Source organism: Anas acuta, chromosome 22, assembly GCF_963932015.1.
Source record: "Anas acuta chromosome 22, bAnaAcu1.1, whole genome shotgun sequence".
In the NCBI taxonomy this organism is placed as follows: Eukaryota; Metazoa; Chordata; class Aves; order Anseriformes; family Anatidae; genus Anas; species Anas acuta.
The window spans coordinates 591,139-605,000 of NC_089000.1; the positions used below are offsets into that span (position 1 = coordinate 591,139).

General features: G+C 62.6%; 1 protein-coding gene across 19 annotated transcripts in view; it reads right to left on the bottom strand.

Annotated features, from left to right (window-relative positions):
* Positions 1-1,191: 1,191 nt before the first annotated feature.
* The window catches only part of ZNF362 (zinc finger protein 362), a 15,065-nt gene continuing 2,394 nt past the window's right edge, over positions 1,192-13,862 (bottom strand). For 15 of the 19 annotated variants that reach the window (XM_068658212.1, XM_068658219.1, XM_068658214.1 and 12 more), the window contains 7 exons: positions 5,048-5,111; positions 4,606-4,852; positions 4,117-4,438; positions 3,772-3,996; positions 3,253-3,331; positions 2,899-3,057; positions 1,192-2,812 (listed from right to left, as the gene is read on the bottom strand). In XM_068658212.1, coding sequence (XP_068514313.1) covers positions 2,696-2,812; positions 2,899-3,057; positions 3,253-3,331; positions 3,772-3,996; positions 4,117-4,438; positions 4,606-4,852; positions 5,048-5,111 — 1,213 coding nt within the window. In that variant the 3' untranslated portion in view covers positions 1,192-2,695. Of the gene's footprint in view, positions 2,813-2,898; positions 3,058-3,252; positions 3,332-3,771; positions 3,997-4,116; positions 4,439-4,605; positions 4,853-5,047; positions 5,112-10,882; positions 11,098-13,862 lie in introns of all 19 variants that reach the window. The other 4 variants (XM_068658230.1, XM_068658228.1, XM_068658227.1 and 1 more) reach the window with 2 other exon arrangements.

Genomic DNA, 13,862 nt, shown 5'->3' on the forward strand with positions numbered 1-13,862 from the left:
TGGAGATGAGGTGGCTCAGGGCAGACCTCAGTGCTCTGCAACTACCTGAAGGAGCTTGGGGTCGGCCTCTTCTCACAAGTAACCAGCGATGGGACCAGAGGGAATGGCTTTAAGCTGTGCCAGGGGTGGTTCAGGTTGGAAATGAGGAGACGTTTCCACTCAGAAAGCGCAGTCAGGCGCTGGGACAGGTTGCCCAGGGAGGTGGTGGAGTCACCATCCCTGGGGGTGTTCAAGGAAAGGTTGGACGTGGTGCTTGGGGACAGGGTTCAGTGGGTGACAGTGGTAGGGGATGGTTGGACCAGAGGATCGTGGAGATCTCTTCCAACCTTGATGGTTCTGTGACAGGAGGACTACGTGGGGCAGGGGGACCAGCCCCAGGCGTGCTGCTGGGTGGCACCCTGGAGGTGACCCTGATACCCGGGCTCCTCTCTGGCCCTCAGGTCTCTGCTGGAGCCCAAAATGAAGTTGGGACCCAAGGGCAGTCAGCTGCCTGCGTCCCTTCCACAGTGCTGGCAGGCCCCAAAATCCCAGTGCCTGGGGCTGCACCTGGGCTGCAGGCCCCCAAATCATGTGTACCCCAGACAGGGGGGCCTGGAGCTGGTGTCCTTGGAGCCCGTGGCCATGGTGAGGAGTCCCTGGAGCTGGTGGCTGTGGTAGTGCCGTGTCCCTGGAGCTGGTGGCCATGGAGATGGCAGCCCCAGAGCTGGTGTTCCTGGGGGGGTGCCCATGGTGGCCGTGAGTCCTGGAGCTGGTTCCTGCGTGGTGTCCCAGCAACGCTGGGGGCTCTTTGCGTGTCCCCCCCTCAGCCGCAAGACCTGTGGGGAGCCCTCTGGGCAGCCGCCTGCCAGCCCATGGTGCTCCGGCCACCTCTGGTCCCCTGGGTTTGTCCCCTCAGAAACGAGCTGGTGGCCTTGGGGACACAGCTCCGAGGGTGCCTGCTGGGGTGCTCCACAGCAGCCCCCCCAGCACCGCGCTGCCTCCAGGGCCCTGCAGGGCAGGGGGCAGGCGCTGTCCCCAGGTGTCACCAGCTGGGGTGGCACAGGGACCCCAGGACCTGGCGGTGGTGTGGGGGGAGACCCCGGGCACCCATCACACACCCACAGCCCGGCCAAAGGTTGCACATACAGATTTATTGGTAGTTTTTTTTTTTTTTTTTTCTGTCTTTCACAACAGAGCGATACAAAGAGCAGATTGTTGTTTTGTTTTGTTTTATTCGTCTTTTTTTTTTTTTCTTTCAAAACAGGCGCCAGTTTGGGGGGTTTCACTCATTTTTCAACAGACCGCAAACGCTCCCGGCGAGGCCACGGCCTCCCCCCAGCTTCTCCGTGAACCACAATGCAAGACAGGGAGGAGGGGGGAGTTTTTTTTTTTTTTAATTTTCTCTTTTTTTCCCACTTTTTTTTTTCTTTTTCCTTTTTTAATAAGGTAGTAACTAGCTCTAGGGACGTGTGGCCTGGATTTCCATCGAGGAAAATAAAAAAAGCCCCAAAACAGGGCAGGGGAAGGGAGGAGGGTGTTAACAGTGTGTATAAGAGGCATATTTACACAGTATTAACATGCTGACAAAAAAGATTACAATATTGAGTATCGTACAACATCGAGTCGGAAACAAGGAACCAGAGGCAGGATGGACACAGGGTGGGGGAAAAAGGCTGCGGGAACTCAAATTAATAAACAGAAGGTAATAAACACCCTGGCAAAACAATGAGTTAAGGCTTAAAAAGTGTATAAAAAAATAACACAGTTAATATCCAAAACGGAACCAAAGAGTACATAATATAGATGAGTTTCTGTCGAGTCTCTCCGCAGGGAGCAGGGCCCCCCCCGGCTCTATACAAGGGTCTATGTACACGTGCCCGGGGCCAGCACAAGGCAAAGCGCTGCCCTCCCGCTGCCTTCGGCGCCCTGCGGAGGGGGGGGCCGCATCCAGCCCCCCGGGGGCGGCAGAGGCGCGGGGCTCCCCCCCACCGGCTTCGCCCCAAAGCCACGCAGCCCCGCACCCAGTGTCCGCCGGGGCCTCTTCTGCTCCCGGCAACGGAGTCCAGCGTGGGAGGAGAGAGCCCAGAGGGGAAAACATTGTTAAAAATAAAACCAAAACCAACCGAAGAGTCCCAAGGAGGCAGCGGCCGCCGCGGTGCCCGTCCTGCTGCCGTGCCTGCTCGGCCGCGTCCTGCCAGCTCCCCTCTCCAGCCGTGGCTCCGAGCGAGAGTCCAGGGGAGGAAGGGGCTGCAGCAGGGGGCCCGAGCCCCTGTTCGCCATCCGGCGCTCATCTTGGTCCGCGGTTCGTTTTGTGTCTTATTTCCTTTTCTGTTTTAGCAGCACCAACTTCTTGGCCAATAAATATATATATATATTTGTATCCAAAATGAGAGACGGGGCAGGGACTAACCAAAGGAGAAGACCCCTCGCCTCCCCTCCCCCCCCCAAAAAAAAAAACAACACAGAGATTCAAAGTGCTCTGAAACCGTCTTTGGATGTCACCAAACCTGCAGCCCCGGGGGCCGGGCCGGGGGCGTGGGGGCCCGGGCACGTTTCCAAAGCGTGGCCGCATCCACCGGCTCCCCGCCAAGCTGCCAGGGCTGCTCGGCGGGCAGGGGGGTGCGGAGCGGGGGGTCCGGACGTGGCACCACGGCCTCCGCGGGGCCCCCGACGGCAGTGGAGCCGGGAGGGAGGGCGGCCAGCGGGCAGAGCCTGCTTAGATGAGTGAGATTCGCACGGGGATGCCGGGGGACTCCGTCCTTTGAGGTGAGTGCTGGCTCACGAGGTGCTCCACCACGGTATGTTTGGACATGTGCTTCATCAAATAGGTCTCCTGCAGGGCAGACGGAAAGGGTGAGTGGCAGAGTTGGGGGTCTGCGCCCCCCCCATCCCCCTGGTGCTCCCCACGGCCCCGCTCACCGAGGTATAGGCGCGACCGCACATGCTGCAGCAGTAAGCCTTGGCGTGCTTGATGGCATGCGCCGAGAGGTGGATCTGCAGCGAGGCCGAGTCCGTGTATGCCCGGTAGCAGTTCGGGCACTTGTAGGGCTTGTCCTTGTTGTGCTGTCGCTGGTGAGACTGCAAAACAGCGGGCATGAGGAAGGGTTTTGGGGCCAGGGGGCCAGGAGAGCCCCAGCAGCCACAGGCATCGGGTCCCAGCCCCACAACAACAGTGCTCCCCGTTCTGAGCCCTCCCCGTGGTTCAATCCCCGGGGGCGGGGGGAGGTGTTCAGGGCTCTGTCCCCACTCCCGTGATGTCCCCAGAGTGCTGACCTGGAGGTTGGAGAGTTGTGTGAACGCCTTTTCGCAGCCAGGGTGCGGGCACTTGTAGGGTCTGTCACCGGTGTGAATTCTGAGCCAGAGACAGGCGAAACAGGAGGGGGACAGGTCAGTCTGCCGCCCCCAGCAAGGCTGGGGAGCTCCCGCCACCCTCACCCCCTGCAAAGCCCCCGGCACCCACCGGGGCAGACGCTGCTCCCACGCTAGGTGGGAGAACCACAGCTGGGGACAGCGATGGCCACGTGCCTCTGCTTCAAAGGAACTGCAAGGTCACTGCCTTGCCAGGTGACAGCGGGCCCAAGGGGGCACAGGTGAAAGGGGAGACCCCAGGGCTGAGACCCAGAGAGTTGAGGGACAGGCAGGGGGGCTGGAGGCTGCAGCTAGGGATGAGGAAGGTGGGGCGGTGATCAGGGAGGTGCAGATGAGGAAGGCAGCACATGCCGAGTGCACACCCAACCCCACCAGGGAAAAACGGGCTGAAGGGACACCCCAAACCCCATGCCGTGCCGTCACCTGGTGTGCTGCTGGAGGTGGGACAGCTGGCGGAAGGACTTCTCGCAGTACGAGCAGTGGTAGGGCTTCACGCCCAGGTGGATGCGCAGGTGCTGGGCCAGGTAAGAGGCATTGGCGAACGATTTGGAGCAGTGGGGGCACTTGTGGGGCTTGGCCTCTGTGTGTGACTTGGAGTGGATCTGCATCTCCGACTTGGTGAAGAACGTCAAGGGGCAGACCTTACACCTGGAGGGGGAGAGCACCGCAGGGGCCGGGCTGGGGCAGGACGCCGTGCCAGGCCCCCCTGCTGCACCCCCCCATCTGCGGCACGGCCGGGCACCGTGGCTCCCTGCGGGTGCTGCCTACCTGTACGTCTTCCCCTCTTTGGCGGTCTCCCCCGAGGCCAGGATGGGGTAGGGAACCACAAGGACGGGCGGCCCCGAAGGGTTTTCCGCCTTGATCTTCTTGCGGCCCCGCTCCGTCTTGGGTGCCCCCAGCAAGCTGTGGCCCTGGATTGTCTTTATGGAGTCGAGGAGGGGCGGGCTGGTGATTCCTGAGATAAGGGTGGGCGAGGAGGCGATGAGGCGGCTCTGGCTGGTGGAGGTGGGGGTGGAAGGGGTGGTGGTGCCCGTGCCTGTGCTGGACTCAGAGGTGCTGACGGCGGGCGCACGGGAGGCCAGCCCCAACCCTGGCAGGCAAAGAAAGGCAGGCGTTAATGCCCACCCCGCTGCCCTCTCTCACAGCCCACTGCTGTGTCCGAGCATCCCTACAGACAGCAGGGTCCCAAAACAGGGACTCCTCAATGCCTCAAGCCCCTCCTGTGCTGCTGGGGGCCACCAATGCCCGTGTGGGTACCTGTGACAGTGCTGGTGGCCGGCCGAGCGTGCAGGGCCACATCGGGCTGGGGGACAGCTTGCGGGTGCAGGCCCGGGACTTGCTGCAGCTTGGGGAGGGACATGATGGACTGGCTGCTTTCGGCAGGAGAGGGGGGCACCAGGAGGGGCTGCTGGGAGGCCACGGAGGTGGGGGGCAGGTGTGGGGGACGGATCTTCTCTGCCATCAGCTGCTCCTTGATTTTGTTGATCAGGACAAGGTTGTCCAGCTGCCAGGGGAACAAAGCAGGGAGAAGGTGAAGGGTGAAGGAGCCAGAACCCCAGGGCTGAGCACAGGACTGGCTCCAACAGGCCTTCCCCAGGTGCACCCCAACCTGCCCACCCCTTCCCACATCCCCACCTCCATCTGTCCTCCCTCCTGCCCCAAAAACCCATCCTGAGGCACGGCGTCGTGGGGTTCTTACCTGGCTGGGCATGGTGGGAGGAGGCGGCCAGAAGTAGGGGTTGTTGAAGCGAGGCTCCGCCATCCTGCGGGGACAGACAGGCGCGTTACGGGGCGGCAGCAGCCAGCACGGCTCCTTCCCACCTCCCTGCGGGGCCGTGCGGGCAGGGGACGGGTCTGGCCCTTCCTGACCCAACAGCATTCACCCGCTGGCCTCTCAGGGTGAAGGAGCCCCCGGGCTCTGCACCTCTCCCCAGCGTTGCGATTTGCCGCGGGACTGGAGCCGCACCGGTGGCACGAGGCCGACGCAGCCCCAAATCCCCGGAGAAGCATCTCTGCGTGCACGCGCGCTCCGCAAGCACTGAGCCACGCCACCATGCTGCAAAGGGCTCTTTTAGGAGCACATCTGATAACAGCGTGATTTCCAGGCGACCGTTTCCTAGAAAAGCCTTCAAGGAGGAGAGGAAGCGGGGAGAAGGGAGTGGAGCAGGAACCCCCGGGGCCACCAGCAGCTCGTTTGCCATGCAGAGCACATCGCCAGGGGATGAGCAGCCACACCACAACGCTCCCAGGCAGAATCCGACCACGTTGGTGGCCACCAGGCACCTGCTGGGGCTCCCACAGCGCTGCCCACAAACCCCTGCTGCCCACGCAGGGCCGGGGCAGCAGGGACACAGCTTGCCTTGGGGCGAAGCTTGGTGAGGGCTGGGGGAGCTGTGAAGCGCTGCGGGTGGCAACGCCCTGGCTGTAAAAGAGGGCAGGGAACAGGCAGGGCCTGTTTGCATGGCTGCGACCTCAGCGGCGTCCTCCCAGCTGCAAATTCCTGCAGGGTCACGGCAGCCCTGAGCATCCGCCTGCCTCTGAGACCCCCACAACAGCAGCAAGCACCCAGCGCCGGGGGATGCAGGGCGCAGTTTGGCAGAGAAGAGGGAATAAAAGGGTTGAGCACATTACAGGCTTGTAATGCCTCCTGGCGAGGCCCCAGATCCCTCAAGCCCTGGAGGTATTAAGGCTGCTCCCCTGGTACCTCAAGGAGGGGTTGCAAGTGCCAGAGGTGGACGGGGCGCAGCTTTGGTGCAGGCACAGGACACGGAGCAAGGCACACACACAACAGTGGTGGCATCAGACCCAGAGCCCAGCCCAGGCTGGAAGAAAAACCAAACCCAAGACCAAGCGAAACGACCTACAACAGCCATGAGCAGCTCAGCTCCTGGAAAGCCCCGCTGCAGTGGGGCTGGGAGATTTATAGAGACGCTAAACACTTCGGAAAAATTAATTCTAAATCCATCTTTGGTTAATAGAAAACATCTGAACGGGGACGGCAAGAAAATGACAACAACGTAATAGCCTGACATAAACAGGCATGAAACCAGCCCAGCAGACCTCGGCAGGGGCATGTTTAGGGGTAGGCATTTAAGAGGCCCCAGCGAAACGTAAAGGAGGGCTCCTCGGGGAGGGGACAGCCAAGGGACGCGCAGCCTCTCGCAGGCTCTGAGCATGCTGATTCCTCTCTCCCAGGTATCACACATCGATAAATGAAGCCCGTGCTGTTGTCAAACACACCGTGTACGGGTATTTTCTTTGCACTCAAGCTTGGAGCAACCAAATAAACCCTCACGTCTGTGCACAATGGCCAGGGGAGCCTGAACTGATCGGCCACACAGGAACGGAGAGATTAACGCACAATCGGAGCCTCCTCAGCGCCTTCCCCAGCTCACCAGGTGAGGAAGCTGCCGGGAGGTGACCTCCATTTGGAATAGAAACCAGGCCACGGCCGGGATCCTGCGGCAGGGAGAAACCAGACCGACACGGACCCCAGCCCCGCAAGCATCCCCAGGGCTAGCAGCAGCCTCTGAGAGCTTCGCGAGAGGCTGCAAGCCCCCAGGGGAGGGCCAGGAGCTCTGAGCGCACTGAAACGATGCCTGCACAGGGCAGGAGTGGCAAGGTCCCCGCTGGGACGGTGGCACGTGGCTGTGACCCGGCCTCCCTCACCCGCTGCCCATCTGTCACATTAACGCACCTCAAAATCTACAGCCAGGGACGTGGTGGCACAAAGCATGTCCCCAGATGTCTACGGGTGGCAGGAAGCGGGCGCGAGACGGAAGCAGGGCAGGACCGGCTGGGGAAACTGAGGCACAGGTGGGAACCCAACGTCCTTCTCCATGCAGAGCTGCAGCGCCCAGGCCCTGTGCTGCATCTCACGGGCACGCAGACCTCCCCGGCAGCGGCAGCTTTAGCCTCACAGCACCCAGGGCTGCTCCTCCACGCCCCCCAGCCTCCTGGCGAAGCACCGTGCCAAGCACCCAGCATCTCCCACCCGCCCGCCTCGCCCATGCACCCTGCCCCGGAGAGGTGCCGGCACGGGGCCAAGGTGCGAGATGCATCGGGCACGGGTCAGCCCAGGGCACGGCCACGTCCCCGCCGGCCACAGGGCTGGGGAAATGCGTCTGCCCGGAGCAAAGGAAGTGCGGCAGCAGGAACGGGGAGAGGAACTGGCTGGCGGGGATGTGACGACAAGCTCCAGGCAGGCAGAAAGCGCCTGCCAGTGAGCACAAGGGGCTGGGAGCTGCGGACAGGTCCATGCCCACGGACCCTGTGGGGCCGTGACACCACAGACCGGGCTCAGCAGCTGCCTGGGCACCACAGCATCCCGGCTGGGTTTGCGTGGAAATTTCCTTCCCTGCCTCAAACCGCTGCGTTTTGCCTTTCTTCCAGCTGCCCACACACCAGATTTTGGCTTTTTAAGGCAAACGTTTCAAGCGAAGGTGGACCTGCATCGGGAACCCACACCCTCCAAAACCTGCCTCGGAAACATCGGCGCCTGCCTCCCTCTCACGTCCCTCACCTGCTGTCACAGGGATGCCCACAGCATCCCCAGGGCACCCCGTGCTGGCATTGCCACGGGCTCACTCCCCATGCCACTCACCCCATCGCACTTTTATTGAGGTGCCCCCGCCCCAAGTCCTGCTCCCCAGCCCCGCTTCCCTCCCGGTCAGGGTTTCTCCAGGGACCTGGAGCCAGGGGCCAGGACGGGAGCTGCTCGTGAAGAGCCTTGAACAGGACGTCCCAGCTCACTCTGCACTCCGGCAGGTCAGGGCACCCCGGACCAAAGCAGACCGGATGCTTGCAATATCCCTAAACGTGATTTTTGCGTATTCTGTCCGTTTGCCAGGTTTACCCCTCTCGTCTGCACAGGCAGAGCCGTGCAGAGGGGCCAGGAGCCCTGCCCCGTGCCACGTCTGCAGAAACACAACGGCGAAGAGCTGCAGCTGCTCAAGAAGGTAACCCCCGGGTTACACACATCGCATCGGGACACACAGGGGACTCCGGTGTCCCCAGGACGGGGGGATGTCGGCAGCCCCTGCAAGCACCCCGGGCACCGCCACACAGGAGGACAGCAGCCAGCACGAGGAGAGACCAGGCCAAAAGAGGACGTTGTGGCAGGGAAAAACCCTCGTGATGAAGGCAGGAAGGAAAGAGGGCAGCGGGCGGGCAGGGAGGCCCCGTGTTCCCCTGCCACGGCCGAGCACCCCGACACAGCCACAGTTTGAGCCAGCTCCCCCGGCTCAAACCGCACCATCACGGCTCGGCCGGCGGCCACCCCGCGGCGTGGGAAGCTGAAATGCCCCTTCGATCCTTGCCGGGCTGGAGCGGGAAAACAGGAAGCCAGAGCTATGATTAGAAAAGGTTTTTTGGAGCCGACCCAGGGAGCTGCTCCTCTGTCCTCACAGCAGGTGCCCTGTGGCCTCCGTCCTTCCCGCCCGGCTGTCCGTCCGCCCGCCCCTCGCCCATCCTGACGGCGTGCTCAGAGGGGGCTCCACCAGGGCTGGGGGCTCTCTGCACAGACCACGCAAAGCCACGGCTGCTCTGCGAGCACTCAGACCGCTGGCGTGGCCCTGGACGGTCCCTGCACAGCCCCGTGTGGCCCTGGCCAAGCCGGGAGCTGCACAAATTGCTGCAGGCAGACCTCATCCTGCTGCGGGGACCCGACGCAGTGCCCAGCCTGGTGCAGGCACTGCGCTGAATGCTTCAGTCGGATGTATGTGGCCTCCCCAGGGAGAAGGGGCTCTCGTGGCCCTGGGCACCTCTGCTTCAAGCACAGACACGGCACGTGGTCCCGTTGGTCACCCCAGGTCACCGCCTCCCTGCCGGTACCGGAGCCGTGCTGTCCCACACACGGAACGCCGTAAGCACAAGGAGCTCAGAGGGGGCTGTGGAAACCCACCCAGCACTGCCCCAAAAGCCTTGAGCAGAGTCAGGCTCTGCCCCTGGCTCCTTGTCCCTGGTTCCTTGTCCCTGGCTCCTTGTGCCATTGTTGAGCTGTAAATCTGGTGGGGAATCTGCCAGGAACCAGCCTCTCCGCTGAGCGCCCTATGCTCTTCACGCTCTCGTTGTAGGGTTGCTTATGAACAACAAGCTTCTCCCTTCATTTTGCAAGTCAAACTTTCGTTTGTCAAAAAACAAAGACCCCAGTGCAACCTAAAACAGCCACAGGGAGGAAGGCATGAATATTCCCCGTGTCCCTCCCTCCCTCTCCACCTGAGAAGGGCTTATTAAATAACGAGGCTGCTGTAGTAGTCAAAACCGTGTTTGCAGCTCTACAAACCTGACCAGAATAAAGAGGAAAGAAACAGTTGTCGTGCCAAAAAAATCCCTATTCCTGTCCCAACTTAATTTTATAAATTGTGCAGCATTTCGTCTGGAGCGGAGAAACTGCTTCCCCTCTCTCAGGGCTGGAGTGGCACGGGCTGAGCTCAGATAGCTGGGGGAGGGGGCTGGAGGGGATAAAAAGCAGATGGAAAAAATATATAAACTCCCTTTTTCTATATTCTCAGCTAACTATGAAAAATGGAAGCTGACACACAGCAGAAAAAAAAAAATCCATTAAAATGGAAATTATGAAAGGTGGGGAATACTGCAGCACGTCTCCCCCTGGCTCTGCAGGACACACCAGGCTGCCCACGGGGATGTTTGCAGCCCCAGGGTCGCGTTAGGGCTGTCTTGCCCCCCTCGGGTTTTTTTGGCCAGGCAGGAGGAAAAACCCTGGGCAACAGCTTCCCTACACCACAGAGAGGGTCTGCGCAGCCCAAGCGCCGTGCCACACAATGCCAGTGCCACACAATGCCATACAGGGAGGAGAGCGGGGCCACGCGCCCTCCCTCGGGCACCGGTGCCCCATCCCCAGGCACTGACACGGCCCTGGTGACACAGAAGGTTGTCCCCAGCGTCCCTAAGGGCAGGGCTGGGCACAAGGCAGGCGGATAGCACGGTGTGCCACGGAAAGAGGTGCTGCGAAGGCGAAGAAGGCACCGTGGCCGCCCGAGGGGGCTCCACCAGTGCCAATCCTGGCCCAGGCGCGAGAGCAGCGCTGGCCGGTGGCACGGCTGGAGCTGGCGCACGGGGAAGGACGGCGGGGGGACGCCTGGGAGAAGGGAGTAGAAAGAGCAAGCAGCAGATGTGCAGAGCAGCAAGGCCGGGTGAAGGGGGCCGGGGACGCCTGGGGCCACAGGCTGAGCCCCAACCCGCCCTGGTCGGCCCGGAGCCATGAGCCTGGTACCCGAGGGGAGCGCCTGACCCGGAGCATCGCCGCTACAGACCTGCTGCCGCCCAGATGAAGCCAGCACAGCTCAGCTGCCCTAAAATCACCTCTGCACCCACGGGGAAGGAAGAGAGCATGAAAAGCTGGCAAGCCGGGGAAGAGGCCCGGGTGGAAGGGGACGAGGGGAAGGGAGAGGCGCCATGGCAGAGCGAGGCCCGGGGCCACGTGGAGGGGAAGGGGTGCGCAGGCGGCTGCAGCGAGGGGCTGGCGGTGTCCCGGCAGAGACAAGACATGGTGCACGCCGTGTTTGGTACTCACAGGCTGGCCTCAGAAGCCAGATGGCCGCAGCTGCCTGGGGAGACGTGTCGATGAGGCTCCAGATTGATGGAGGTAGATGATGGCACGGGTGGGTACAAGCGCCAGGCCCCGGAGCTCACTATAGCCTTCCAACTTCCTACCAAACTGCCGCTAAGTCAAGCTACAGTTCTCTAGGGAACGCCTCTACTTTGGCAGCCCTCTCTGTCTCGCCTTCGCTGAAATAAAAAGAAACAAGAGATTCTTTTCACGGACGCGGCACAGCACCGCCGCAAGAAGGGTTAGCTCCCGGGTACCGGCGCCGCTTCACCCCTGCGGCCGGCTGCGGGACAGCCAGCGAGCGGCCACCAACAGACCCGGCACCAGGTACGGGCGGCAAACAGGGCGAGGGGAGGCAAGGCAGGAATCGGGGGTGACCCGAGCGGCAGCCAGCATGCCTGAATATCGCGGGGTGCCATCGACCAAGCTGGAAGCCAGTCCCTCCACCAGCGCAGCCTCGCTCTCCCAAGCAGGGTCCCCGGGCAGCGAGCATCGGTTTGGGCAGCAAGCTGGGAGCGGAGCAGCGAGCGCAGGGCGGCTGCAGGCAGCTGGGTGCCCGGCGCGGGGCGGCGCGAGCCCCCGCAGCCCCGGGTGGCACGGCAGGCAAGAGACAAGGGCTCCAAGGCGCCGGTCGCAATCACACATTGAGAGGGGACGCGGTGGGGGACGTGGGACCTGCGTCCTTGGCGTCTCCTCTCGATCCCTTTGCTGGCTCTGTCCAGCCTCGTGCCATCCCACCCCCCAGCAGCATTCTGTGCCAGTGTCTGGGTGGGAGCAGAACCCAGCTCTGCCCCACATTCTGCCTCATTTTCCCCCAAAAGCATGAGGCCACCGCCTTTCTCCCCTTGCAAACCCATCTCTGCCAGGGTAAGGGGCCAGCAAGGGGCAGCGTGGGCTCCCCGTCCTTCCACCCTGCGTTTCCACAGGATGCGTGCAAGCAGCATTCGCCCGGAGCAGGAGTTTTTCGAGAGAAACCAAGGGCCCCTCTGCAAAAACCCCAGCCCAGAGCCGCCGGGCGGGAAGCAGCATCAAAGCTGCCCGCCTGCCGCAGGGGCCGCCGCGCCGTGCCAGCGCGCCGTGCCTGGGCGGGCTCCCCGTGCCGGGGAACGCTCCGTTCCACTTCCAGCCTGGGGGACCATCCCGCGTGGGCCCTGCACCCACAGCCCCCAGCCCGGATTTTCCTCAGCAGGAAGAATTTACCCCAAGGCGGAGGCAGCAGAACATGAGCCGGGGAAGCAGGAACAACACAAGAAACCTGGGGCGGGCAGCTCAGAAATCCCCATCCAGCGCTCGCTCAGAGAGGAGCGGCTCAGGGGATCGTGTGCCAGAAGAATTCACCCAAGATGGAACCAATTAAACCCCACGTTTCCGCCCCCCGAAGGGCTGTAACTGGTGTTTCTCATTCAGATTTCCTTCCCCGAGCAAAACCAACAAAAGCCCAAGAGCGGCTGAGCAGAAAACCCCACGCCGGCCCAGCGGGGCCGGGGGCACCGGGAAGGGGCCCCACGGGAAGGGCTGCGTGGACGCCAGGGTGGGTCAGAGGAGCCACGCACGTGCCGGTTCCGCAGGGGAATGGGGTGTGCGGCAGGGAGAGCACCCTGGCACCAAGGGCTGGCCCTCAGAGCCGGGTCTGAGCCCCGCTTTCTGCCCGCGGCACCCAGGGCGAAGCGGGGAGCCCCAAATCCCGGAGGAGCCCAGGCCCAGCAAGGAGAGAGCAGACGCCCAAGGGCCAAATGGAGTCACTGGGAGCCCCAGGGCCACTCTGCCGCCCAGGGCGACTTCCCCAGCGTGGGGGGGCTTCCACAGCCCCCCGTGTCCAGAAGGAAGAAGGAATCGGTGCAAAGCAAACGGGGAGAGCCGCCAAGGCAACCCGCTTCACTTGGAAAGCCGTGTCACTGGAGACCACCGTGGTGAACTGGCGGGGTCGGACAGCCAGGCCTCAGCCCATCCAACCAGGCGGGCAGCAAGAGGGCACAGAGGGCAAGAGGGCAGCGCTCCCAGAAAGTGAGGGGAGAGCCGCCTGCACAAGGACAAGCCAAGGAAGCCAGCAGAGAAGACCCCAAAGCCTGGGATTACAACCCCAGCACCAGCGGTGTGCGCTTCCGAGGGCAGAGGGGACACGAGGACAAGCAGGACCTGCTCAGCCCAGCGAGGCAGCGTTACACGGGGCCAAGCCACGCCACTGGGAGCCACCGAAGGGGACGTGGGGCTGCAAGGGGGCTAACGGGGACGGCGGGTAGGGGTGGCCTGCATGGGACCCCGGTGCCCGTGGGGCGATGCTCACGCCACAGTGCCAAACGGAGCCAGTCCCACAGCCGGTGCCACCGCCAAACCCACCTCCCCAAACGGCCCCTGGAGCTGGCGGGGGCTGCCTGCTCCACCAGCCCGTGTCCCCCCAGATACAGCCACCCCCAAAAGGGACCGCGCGCCATCCCAGCACCCTGCAAGCCGAAATCTGCACCCGCAGCCCACCATGCTCCAACAGGGCCCGACCAGCCGGACCCCACACTGCAGTAAGGGGGCTCGGGGGTGCTAAGAGCCCCGCAAGCAGCCAGGTGACACCCGGCATGTGTGCAGGGCTGCTGTGACAGCTGGGGACACTGAGGCACGGGCGGCTGAGCAGAGGCTTGCCCCAAGGCCAGGCAAGGAGGCAGCAAAGCGTTTCCCTCCTCCCAGCCCCACAACACAACCTCTGCGTACACATGCACTTGTCATAACACCTCCACCACCAGCCGATGATCCACATTTTTTTCAAGGGGGAGGGGGTAGAAAAAAAAGAGGATTTTTAAGGGAGAAAAGATCATTTTGCGCATATTAAGCATGGGTATTTCGAATCCAGCTTTCGCCCTGAGAATGGAAATTCAAAGCGTTCGGACTTACGCCGTGAGCGGGGTCCCCATCGTGGTGGCTGTGTCCAGCGAGCGGCCGTCCCCTCCCTGCGCCC